Below are 12,924 nucleotides of genomic sequence, written 5' to 3'. Positions count from 1 at the left end.
TTGGGCCCCTTCTAGGGATTTCCCAATTCTTCATCTCTCTCTATAGGAAAAACAAAAAAATGATTCAGTCTGTAGTCCAGAAGCATTTAAAGAAATAATCTATGCCTCCATAATTAATCCTTCAAAGATGGGGAAACTATTTTTCAGAAGAGAAAAAAAGGCATTATTCAACCTATGAACAGCTCTACTTTTCTTTTATAGAAAAAGAAATGGCAAATATAGAGGAAAATTTAGCATTGTATTTAATACTCTTGGTAACAGTTGTGATTTAGTATTCTTAGTAATAAATAGTATTGGGGATAGCCTCTGATTGAGCACTGTATTATGATGTGATAGGAAAAGAACTCATTGAAAGATTTTTTTTAACATGTTGGAGAAGCTAGTTAATTTTGAAAGCTCTTCTGATTATTGACTCAAATTTCAAAGTGAACCTTTTTCTTTGTAATTCTATCAATCATGACTTTTCAATGCCAAAATCCCACAGTTCTGTTATTATCTAGTCTCTTGCCACTTTTGGTGCTCTTCAAATTCTATAATACTGAAGAAAGTCATATAGATGGGAGAGTATGCTCTAGGAAGCATTAGTGTCTTAGACATGAACTGTTTTCTAAGAACAAGTATTTAGCAAAGCTAATAAAGTCATCATTTTGTTTTAAAGAAGCAATATAGACCTCAGATAGAATTTCTTAAAATAAAATTTTATTTACTTTGAAAGAAAGAAAATAGGGACTTTTTTGGAAATGAGGAGATTATTATGGAGACTAATTAAATTTTGTCTTACTTATCCATCCACTTTATATCATATTTGTATATGATTAGGCTCTTACAATTTTTCATTTATATATTTTTCTAGCCAAGAGAGCTTACACAGCATTTGTCCTTATTGAACCCAATTCTTTCTGCTTCTTTTCTCATATTTACCAAAATCACTTGAAAAATATTTTTCAAGGACCTGGATACTTCAATTTAGCTTAATAGGATCTTATATTATTATTACTGATATATTGCAGAAGACCACAGGACTTTTTGTTATAACATAAGATATTGATATTGATTACTTGATCACTGTGTTCAATCGTCTAATATGTTTTATCATTTATTGATTACCCTGTGTAGGACAAAATTCACAAGCTTTAAAAGTAGGGTATCGATTACTTTCTCTCATTCTTTTAGGCTTATAATTCTGATACAGAACATATCAAATAAATTTGAAAATAATCTCATTCTAAATTTACAAAGATATCTTGATTGTAATTCAGCAAACTGATCCTTTAAATTCTAGCTTGGAATTTATATATTTTACTTTCCAGAATTTTTGAATACCTTATTTTTTTAAAATTCTAAATCACCTAGGTTATTCTTTTTTCCATTAATTTTAATGAAGTAAAAATATTATTTTAATATTATTTTTCAGGAACCTTCTAGACTTCCATTCAAAATGATATGTAAGCACCTTGCTGGGATTTTATCCACCCCCCCTTATATCGAAAGGAAGAATAATCTAGTATATAAGATTCACATAGCATTTACTCTAATATTATGTACAATAAATAAATTTTTTTCCATTTTGTCTATAATTTTAAAAAAATGATTTCCTAAAATTCCTGAAATCACACAGGAAATTACAATTCATATTCATTACAAGATGCATTCTTGCTTTTTAAATTGTATATTTCTTGAGGACAGAAACATATCTTCTTCCTTTGTATACTTCATCTTTTTTTCCAGTATAGTACAATTTACATGATAGATTCTTACTATGTTATTTTAAAGTGTGAATAAGGCATTTCTGTGTCATGGGACCAACAAGATGGTAAATCAGGCAGTTTTTTTTACCGCCTACTTACTAATGTTCTCCCAAAAAGTGTCTATATGTGTGTGTTTTGTGTTTATATATGTGTGTGTGTGTGTCTGTGTGTGTGTATACACATCTGTCTATCTATATGTCATATCCATCTATCTATGTATCTATGTATCTACCAATGTCATATATAATACAGTTATAGAATTAAAAGTCACAGGACATAAGATAATTAGACTAAAAGATTAAAGGGTAATCTTTTTTTCTTGGTATATATTACCTTTATTCAAGGAAGGCTTATCTATTCTGAAATGTCTTTTTTCTCCTAATTGTACATTTGGTCATGAAAATTTGTCTTTAATGTTTTAATTAGACCAATCAAGTTATAGTTATGACTGTTACATAGTTTTATTAAAGTAACATATGTTGTCTCTTAGTTCTTTTTGTTTTGTTTGACTTCTGAATATTTTACAATTACAATTTCTACTCTCTTTCTAGAGCTTATCTTTCTTAAAGAGCTTTTTTAATTTACCAAAGTTTCTGACCATTCATTTTCTTTGTCCTTTGATATTTTGTACTTCTTCCTCCCATTACATAATTACAAGGCTCTTTCAATTTGCTTTTTTTAATCTCTGGTGATGTCACATAATTTTAGCTTACATTTAGGCCTCATTTAGACCTGGTGTGAAGAAACACTAACAGAGTTGTCCAAAAGTAGAATGGATTCCCTGGAGATTTTGTGTTGGTCAGAACCTGTGCTAGCTTGAGTTAACCTCTCTTAACCTCACTTCCACCCAGGATTATTTAGAATCAAAATTCTGAGGAACAGACAAGGGAAGTTTAAGTTAACTTTGCCCTTAAGTAGACTGACAATATCTAGCTGTGGTTATTTTTTTGTTTTGTTTTGTTTTGTTTTGGTGGGGAAAGAGCATGAATCTATGGGTCAATAAATGTTTCTAAGACCTCATTTAAACCTCCTTATGGTATTGTTTTACCTCCTTGTGGGTTACATTTCCCTGTGGGTGACAGTGTTTTTAGTAAAGTATTTTTTTAACCTAAATACTCAGACTCTGTATGATCTATTGCACTGGAGATAGATATCCTCTCAGGACCTCCATGTTGCTTTAGATGGCCACTGAGGATCTTTTCTAAATCTCCAATGCTTTGAATATCCAGAGGGGAGAGATTATTCAGTAGAAGACAAAGGTCAAAAAGGATGAAGATTGAGAAAAAGCCTTTAGATTGGTCAACTTGTTCATTAATAGTAAGAGAACTCTTTCAGGCAAATGTTGAAGCCAAAAGCCCTGATTCATCCTGTCTTCTATCACCTATTTCAGAATTTTATCAAGCTGATTTCATCAAAGTGAAAAATTCTTGTTCTTTCAAGCAGTTCTTGTACCAATGTATTTGTTCATGTAATTCTCCATGCCTAAAATATCTTTCCAATTTCTTCTATTTTAAAAATCTTATCCATCTGTCAAGGTTCAGCTATAATACCACCTTCTTTATGGAGCCTTTTCCTTTCCCCATATAGAAGGTTATTTTTTAATTCCTTACATTCTTTTTTCCCTCCTGCTTATCTGTGTGTATATTTGTCACCATCCATATTAGGTTACCACATTTAGTTTTATTTATTTTTGCATTTCTCTCAGCATCTACTACACTTCATTGTATATAATAAGCTCTCAAATTGCTTTAATCGAACTAAAATATAGAATTATAGACTTTGAGAGTTGGGAAGTATTCTAGAGATCTTCTAATCAATCCTTTACATGAATGTGAATCACCTCAATAAAAACTTGTGAAAAGTGATCATTCAGTCTCATTTTGAAAATCTCTAAATTGTGAGCTCAGGCCCTCTCAGACCATTACCCTTGTGAATAAATTTAATTCTGAGGATTTTCCTTATCTTGAGTCAGAACTTACCTCTCAGTATCTCACTACTCCTAGGTCTGCCTTTGGTTGTTAAGCACAACTCAAAATGTCTTTAGATATTTGAAAACAAGTCATATCCCCACCTCCAACCCAATAAGACATTTCTTATCTGGGCTAGCATTACCCAGTTCCTTCCATATGGCATAGTTTCAAGTCCTTTTACCATCTGGTCACTCTCCTCAAAGTATATCCCAGCTTGTCAATGTCCCTTCTGAAATATTATTCTCAAAACTGAACAAAATAATGCATATGTGATCCCACTGACAGGTCCAACCTCTATCATTATAGAGTCTATGATTACGTTAATTCAGTTAACATTAGCATTAGCTTTCTTTTTTGGCTGCCTCATTATATTGTTGATTAATCAATCTACAAAACATTCATCTTTTTTTCATCTCAGCTATTATATAATTAGTTTCTCTACCCCTTTCCCCAATCCTTGGGGAGATAATTTTTCTGATCCTAAAATAGAATTTTATTTTATTATACTTGGTTCATTAAGTTGAGCCCATTTCAGTATTTTGAAATTTAGATTCTGTTTTTCTATGCCTACAAACTTTTCAACATTTTCATCATTGGAAAAGCAACTATGTGCTTTGAGCATTTATAAAAATATTGAAGATATTAAGATCAAAAAAGATTCCTGTGGCAATGTTCCATTAATCAAAATTCTCTGCTTCTACAGACTTTGATCGGGACGACACATTATTATCCAGTCCACTTTACAAAGAAATTAAAACCTAGAAATGTTTGTTTCGATATCAGACCTGGGATTCCAAATAGATCCTGCCGTGTCATTTATATAACTTACAAAATTATATGATTATCTAACCCAGTAGTTTGCATCACACTATTATTAGACATTTTACTAAAAAGTGATATCTAAAACATTATAGACAATGATCCAATGGATAAATTTAATTACCTTGTGAAAGGAAATCAGTTTAGAGGGACTAAGATTAGAATGATCATCTGGATGATCTCATGTCATCTCACAGCACATCATTCAGCTTTCTTTTCTAAGTATCAATAAAGCATATCTTATTAATAGTCTAAAATTTTGAATAGAAAGTTTACAAACTAGAGTGATGGGAAAGTAGTTTAACATCTGTCTTTCTTCATTAGCCAATTTCTTCCTAAAACATTAACTTAATGTTATATCCCATAGTCAAAGAAGCTGAAAAATTGGGACAGTATCACTCATGAAATTGAAAGACAATCTTGCCTTTTCAATAATTCCTTCCCATGCCAGGGAGGACTGAGGGAAATTCTGTCCTTTATCTGTATCTTCCTGTCCAAAACATTGCATGCTTTTAAATTAATATAGACTTAGACTTGATAATATCATTTGTATCCATAATTTATGCAAATTAATGATGTCAGCTCAAACCATTATTTTACTTTGATTATTTGGATTTAGTTCTGTAGTAAACAATACATCCTGAGAACCTTCACAGTAGCAAATATTTCCTTTCTTTCTCCCTTCCAGAAAGTAATAACTGATGCTACTATTCTTTTGTTTATCATAGTATATGACCTTAGATTCCCGATTCCCTGTGCTGAGCTAATTCTACTCTTCCAGAACAAAAGTGGGCCCCTGTGTATTTGAAACTAGGGCTATACTTGCCATTAATACTTATGAAAGTAGTGATATAAAGCTATTCTCAGGGGTGGTCTGAAGGTAGCCATGTGACTACAAAAGATCTGGGCTTTTTTTCCCCACTCTGACTCCTTCCTTTAAAAAAAAAAAAAAGGCTTCATATGCTTCCTTTTGCTGAGATCTTCCCATCAACCATCTTTCATAGGCTTGTAAACCTTTTCAGTATTGTTTAGTTGATAGTTTCCCAACAGAGTGAATCTCCACATTAGAAATTCCTATTCTCCTTCTTACTCTGCTGAAATATTCAAACTGCATGCTAACAAAGAGATCCTGTTTTTATCTGGTCTAGACATTGGAAGCACTTTTTAATGTCCATAGCTTATCCTCATTCTATATATTATTTCAACAGTTTATTCATTACTGCATCATTAGCCTTTCTTGATTTAAGATGACTCCTGGGTTTCTGATCCTTGCCCTCATATTAAAGAATATTGTTTGGGGATAAGAAAAAAGAATTAGACCCACAAAACCTTATAAACTAAGGTGTGCTTTTTGAAATATTTAATCTCAGTTTCATATAATTTTTTTTTTTTTTTTATTCTAAGTAAGCTTTTCAGATTACTTCAGACAGCTTCAGTGCATTGTGGACAACTTCCGCCTTTATTGGTACATTTGAGCTGCTGTTCAGGTTTATAATCTTCTCAGTCACTAAGAATGCAGTGTTTTGATCGGTTGTGATATTATCCTTGCCTTGCTGTTCATTGTAAAGACTCCAGATGCGCACACTATATATAATTAACAATAGAAGATATATCTTTTCTCAATACGTCTTTGTCTCCCTTCATCGTTTTCCCTTGTCTGTTTTCTTTTGCCAAAAAAGCCCACAATTAAATTTCTTCAGACTAGCATAGTTGAGTGTATTTTAGTTTAAAGGAACTATGGGGAAATTTTAGTTAGAAACATGAATTTTTCTGTAGGGATAGAGGGGGGAAAAAGCCCTGGTGGGAACAGCCTTTTGTTAAGAAAAAGGGTACCATTACTGAGCAGCCTTTTTACTGTCAAGCCACCACATGATCCTGTAGTTCTGGACAATGGTCAGTTCCTATTAGCTTTAGGGTAGTAAAGCAGTTGTTAATCTCCCTTTCAGCATAAATGGAAGTTGGCAGTATGGGGGATAATAACATGGAGAAAGCCAGAACTGAAGATGAAACTGAAACGATATTTAATGCACTAAGAAAATGTCAAATCTTTCATGTATGTGAAAAAAGTTCAATAAATAAATAGTATTTTTTTATTCTTTATAGGAGACTGAGTATGTATAAACTTATGTATCTATTCAGCATCTTAGAGACTGCCAGGTCCTTCAGATATGACTCATGTTAAACAAGGATCCTATGGCAATGCTTTGAAGACCACCTAGAATTTGTCCTTTAAAAATCATCTATAACAAAAGGAGATGACATTTACTGAAAATAATATAGCTTAAGACCCTGATCATAAGTTGAGTCAGATGCATTCTAAGAACAGAGAAAAATAGTAATAGTAGATTGTGGAGTTTCCTGCTCCTGTAGGGGAAAACACACCTACAGGGAGGGGTTAGTCTGAACATGCATATTGACATAAGTTATAGACATGTCTGTGGGAGTTTGTAGCATATTGACGTCTTAAATGTTGATTCTACCTTCTAATTATCATCATTCAAATCCTAAATTAGCACTCACTTCACTTCTCAGAAAACTAGAAATAATATTATAGTGGTTGATAAATGAAGTTTGTAACCATAGTAAGATAATTTTCCAATAATAACTTTGCATTTCATAGTGTCTTGCAAGATCAGAGCATAATCAATGTCAAGTTCTATTCTGTAGCAAAAAGAACCTATGAAAATTATTAAGAGAAGAATGGGGAGGAGAGGGAGGAGATTAAAAAAAAAAAAAACAAGTCAAACAAACCAAAAAAAACAAAACAAAACAAAACAAACAAACAAAAAAAAAACCCTTTTCTTCTTTTCTCCTTCCTTCTTTAACCTCCTCTCCAATCCATTTTGTCTAAAGCCATCAGGCAGGAACATGTTTGGGCTAATAAAGGCTTTTCCCCTTCTGGGACATTTGTTTTCATAGCAGAATAGACTGTTAATCAGTATATTCCAAAAAAGCACATGAGCTCCACAGCTTCTGCTTATGTACCTTCTACCCTGCTGCTGAGGCTGTAATGGGATTTTCACAACTAAAGCAAGCTGAGTTCTTTTTCTCTCTTTCCCCCCTTACTTCCTCCAAGAAAAGGCATTTGTGAATGATTCCACATGACAGCAACATGTGCATGACTTGAGGTCTAGTAATTGTTTTCACACTAATTTTTACTTGTGAATTCCCCTCCCCACCCCCATTCTCATCACTACCACTTGGCCAAGGGAGTTTGCAAATAAATAAATAAATGGGAAATTTAAAAGGCCCTATGTTTCTGTGGTTTTTTTTAGGCATAAATAAATTTACTAAGAAGCTTAGAAATCCCTATGCCATCGACAATAATGAGCTACTAGATTTCCTCTCCAGGGTACCATCTGATGTTCAAAAGGTAAGTAATGAATGACCACCACCAACAGGGGCATCAGGCAGCAGTAGCATTGCTGCCACTGTGAAGGAAGAATACAATGCACGAGCTTTTTGAATAACAGAGATAAGAAATCAGAAAATCCATAAAGGGAGATGGATAGCAGGGGAGGCAGCTACAAAACCTTTGTCAAAAGCATAAGATGATTGTGGAAAATTATCCTGAAAAAGAGCTGCTTAAAAATGATCTGGAACTCACACCGAGTGGCCACCTAGCAATGTTTTTCTCACCTTTTTGCTCTCTGGCTTCCCTGAAGGGGATAAAATATGCTCAGTAAGTGACAGAGACAGAGATACAAAGCCTGGGGAGGTTTTACTTATTTTTTCCCACTTCCAGATGAAGAGATGTTGGGAGGAGGGGGATTATTCTTTTCATTTTGTGCTTGCCATGATTATCTGCTTGGTGGGATAAACTCCCTTATTTTTCTTCTGCAGACCTGGGAATCAACAGAGATAGAAAATGTTAGATGTGGGAAATAGCATAGACACCATCCAGTCTAACCTCACTATGTTCTGGATGAGGAAACTGAGGTCTGAAGAGGTGGAGTAAAGCCAAGGAAACATGAAATTCATGAGAGAGACTGGACTAAAATCCAGGTCTCCTGAATCTTCTCAGTTTTAAGTCCCATTTACTCCTAATAAATATAGATTAAGGAACTGAATAAAAGGATTTGAGATCAGTAAAAAAAAAATCCTTTATTAGCAGATGGTTATAATTTCATCTGGTAAGATCCTCTTTTCCCAAATTTGCTGAGATCAGAAATCCAAATAAGATATTATACAAATTAGTCTTATTTAATTGGCTAATCCTTCTCTTGACCTAGAGTAGAAGCAGTATGCTTTTTTTAAAAATGTATTTCATTTTTTAATGGGAGCTATTACAGGTGCAGAACAAATAGGAGGTAGAAGGTTGCTGCTTAGGGAGACATTTTGTGGCAAATTTCAGGGAAGTAATCAAACAAATGAGCCATTATCTGAAAGAACCTACAATCAGATTTTATTTTTAATCCGTGAGAGATTACAAAATAATTGTCAATATACCCTCAGGCATGTTTACATAAAATCATAACTTCAAAGCCTGTAGATTCCTTTAAAACATGAATAAATTGAGGAAAGAGTTCCTTGGTTATTCCTATTCATTTTCACTGTTATTTGATCAATATATGTTCACTCTGCTGTTGGTTTGTCCTTTGACATTTACATTTAAAGGTAAAAATAGCCCAATTCTTTTTGTGTAATATTTGAAATTTATATTTATACTATTCTCCTAACTGGGTCTGTTCTCTTTAGAGCTCATCCCTGACTCCTCTAAGGAAGTAGATGTTTTTTTCATTTATTTTCTTGTGAGGAAGTATTGCTAGAATCTGTGAGATAGAATGTACCATCCTAAGGGAGTTTGGCACAAACACCAAAAATAGTGAGCACATGTGGCGTGTAATATAATATCATAATTAAAGCCATTCCACTATGCATATCTTAAAACTCTTGCTCTGGACCACTTTGTGCTCACAGCTCACTATTACTCATATGGCTACTTGTGAATCCAATTCTCTAGTCCTCTTAACTAGCTGAAATTCCCATCAAAACTACTCAGAAACACATCTATACAATAGGCTAAGGACTGATGTTCATAGCATTAAGATCAGTTTGTTACTGACACAAGTACAGTAAGAAAAAAAGAAGATTAAGGGAAGATATATTGGAACATGAGTTAGAATCTCAGTGCTTCACTGGGAATACTTTTCAATAATACAATAGACAGTTTGCCGCTAGAGACTCTCCCATGGTCATATTTATCACATATGTTTTAGCCATTACACTGTAAACAAAATTCACTTTTAACAGAAGTATATATAATTCTTGGGACCAGCATCAGATTTAACACTTTTCCCCTCTGAATAAAAATAAACATGTATAATTTGCTGATATTTTTCAAATTTTGAGATGCTCATTTGAAAATGAATAATTCTGAAAAAGTTATACTGCTGCACACTTAGATACACATGCTTTTCAAATCCCCCAGAGGCTGTTATTAAACTTACTTGCAGGTTAATGCTGGCACACACGAAAATAACCTTGCAGTGCTGAGAGCAGGTAGAAATCCATGCATCTCATTAGAAAAATCTGCTTTTAATATTTTGGTTTCATAAAATGATGCATGACTTCTCAAATCCTTCCTGCAATTAATCCCCCATGTTCCTGTGTTTAGAAAATGATTCATTACTTTTGAACCTTCCTTAGTTTCCCTTGGTTTGTCCTTGGGGAGCCATTAACACACACTGTAGTGAGCTTGAGTTACCTAGTTGCATACGTCATGTCTATTTGTTTTTACAGGTGCAGTACGCTGAATTGAAACCATACAGCAACCACAGTCCCCTTAGGAAGAAGCGGAGTGCTCTCTAGGACACATACCGACTTTGGAATGCAGCATCTTTTGGGGGGTTTGGTTTAGACCAGCACTAAAACCATTATTGCCCATATAGTCATTCTGGAAGGGCATATTTATTTCTTATTCTCCCAACTCTTTCCTGTAGGGACTCATGGAGTATTGGCACTGGGTTGTTCTTTTTTTTTTCTTTCTTTTTTTTTTTTTTTTTGGCACAGAGGGTCAGCCCAATTGCAGGAGACAATCCAGAGAATGTGCACAACTGTTCCATTCTCAGAAAAACTGGAATAAGACCTTCAGTATCATGGCTTCCCTATTGGAGAATGCCAATGGCTAGTTTGTCCAAGAACATTGTCTAGATTTCTTGGATTCAGGAGAAATTTTGGCATGCTTCCAACAGATTTACCACTAAGATTTGAGAGCTATTTTTCCATCTTCCTTTAGGTCATTGTTCATTTCAAGATTTTTGTTCTAACTTCTGATCTTTTCAGATAATGCATGATTTAAAAGCATGTATCTCATGATGACCAGAAGTGGGGAAAAATTGAAGCTTCAATGATCTTAATAGTTATTATCTAGTTGCAATTAACTTCTTGGTGCTGGACACCACGTTGCAACATAAAATCCATTGCTGGCAATGGATATGTCAGGAGCAACCAGTTTGAATAAATTAAAGAAATACAATCTTCTGACCCAGAAAGAGTTTATTTTTAAGTGTCATTCCAATAGTATCTCATTGATTTTATTAGTATCATCATTTGCTATTGTTTGTCAAAAAAACACTCAACACTCCAGTTTTAGAAATAGTTGATTTTAAAAATGTGATTGAGAAGACAAAAAAATTAGGTCTCTGATGATTAAAATTATTCCTTCCAATACTTGATTTCGACATATAAATGCATCTCTTTTAATGATCTCCTCCAGTGCCTTATTCTGACATGAAGATGGCACTGAGTCTCCAAAGGGTATGTTAGCAAATCCTGGTGCTGGCCTACCAGGACAAAAAGAAAGGTTTAGATCCTGAGATCCAGAAGGAGAAGGAGTTCAGAGGCCATCTAGTTCAAACACCTCATCATGCATACAAGATAATTGAAGCCCAGAGAAGTACTATTAGAGGTTTAATATGAGTCTGGTTCTTCTAGGTCTGGGGATAGACTTTATGTTTTTCACAGGACGAACCTTGTAAAATGTATAGTGGCTTATCACTATGTTGGGCAAAGGAAGGCGGATTATTTTAAGGAGTGGGTGGGTGTAGAATGTCTAAAATTTCAGCTGTTAATTTTTACATGTACTGGTGGAGCAGAGAACTCACAGCTGTGGAATTTATGATCCTTAAAGAATCTTCAAAATTATTCTAAAATAGGTTAATAGATAAAATGATAAGATTTTTTCATTTAAGTCATCACATATTTATTAAACACCCATAACTGCCAGCCACTATGCTAGTCATTGGACATACCAAAATAAAAATTTGAAAAAAAGAAATAACTCCTATGTTATTGGGTTTAATTTAGGGACATCTTTATGTCTACTTTCTAATACCAGAATCTAGGATTAATGTTCTAATCATGAGTAAGATACAAAAAAAGAATTTGCCCTAAAATCCTACTGCAGATCAGAAAGCAAAAGCAATCTAAGAATGGAAAATAATCTCTACATGTTTGCCATTCCATTTCCATCATGTTACAGAACATTTATTCTTCCTCAAATAATTAAAAGTTTTGATTCTGTCAAAATATAGAATTAAATGGAACCATCTTTTTTCAAATGAAATTTAAGTCTGTAAAAATGTATTTTATTGACATAACTTTGTATGTGCAGTTTCATATATCTATATAAAACTAAGTTGGACGACAAATTAGACTTGATTTAATAGCTTTAGTATTTTTCTAGGTTGTAATTTAATAATCTTTAAGTGAAATATTTATGAAAAATGCCAAAGATTCTAAACCTTATCATCCTGTGTCTGTTTTTCTTCATATTGTATCTTTTCTGGGTTGTCTTTCTGGCTAAGTCAAATTTCTGCATTATTTGATTTACTTCAAGTTAATGAAGCTGGTTGGAAAGAGCTTCGTAAAAATTACAAAAGCTTCAGTAAAGCTCTTACTTGTACATACAATAGATACCCAAGAATCTCTTTTGTTCAGCCAGTTAGTCAATCTTCTTTGTAAACAATGCCTCATTGTCTCCCTCCCAACTATCATCTAGTTTATCATAGTCTGTCATTTTGTAAGGACCTAAGGCAGACATTTTTAAACAGACATGTGAGATCCGATCAGTCATTTCAATGAAAAATTTCAGCAGCCGAATAACCCCTTATTTATTCCAAAGTCGACCCAGTATTTTTATCAGCGTTCTTTTGTGTGGGATTTTCAAAATGAAATAATTGACTGGTTATAAAGTGTGGTAACTTGGGCTTTTTAAAGTTACAGACTCTGGGACTAATTCATTGCATTAGATAACCACATAAGGAAGCCACTAATCTTTTTGCTAACTAAATAAACAGACCTTAAAAGTCAACAAACATTTTATTAGGAAGGACTTGAGGCTACATGTCAATCATCAGAAATGACCTTTCAATTGATATTGTTTT

General features: G+C 33.5%; 1 protein-coding gene across 5 annotated transcripts in view; it reads left to right on the top strand.

Annotated features, from left to right (window-relative positions):
* MCTP2 (multiple C2 and transmembrane domain containing 2) overlaps positions 1 to 11,816 on the top strand; it is a 260,840-nt gene extending 249,024 nt beyond the window's left edge. For all 5 annotated transcript variants that reach the window (XM_074295061.1, XM_074295057.1, XM_074295058.1 and 2 more), the window contains 2 exons: positions 7,813 to 7,910; positions 10,280 to 11,816. In XM_074295061.1, the coding sequence (XP_074151162.1) occupies positions 7,813 to 7,910; positions 10,280 to 10,348 (167 nt within the window). In that variant the 3' untranslated portion in view covers positions 10,349 to 11,816. The remainder of the gene's footprint in view (positions 1 to 7,812; positions 7,911 to 10,279) is intronic.
* Positions 11,817 to 12,924: the final 1,108 nt, after the last annotated feature.

The sequence above is a fragment of the Sminthopsis crassicaudata genome, chromosome 2 (assembly GCF_048593235.1).
Source record: "Sminthopsis crassicaudata isolate SCR6 chromosome 2, ASM4859323v1, whole genome shotgun sequence".
Taxonomy (NCBI): domain Eukaryota; kingdom Metazoa; phylum Chordata; class Mammalia; order Dasyuromorphia; family Dasyuridae; genus Sminthopsis; species Sminthopsis crassicaudata.
Note: the sequence above shows the minus strand (reverse complement) of the source record. Positions and strands in the feature narration are given on the sequence as shown.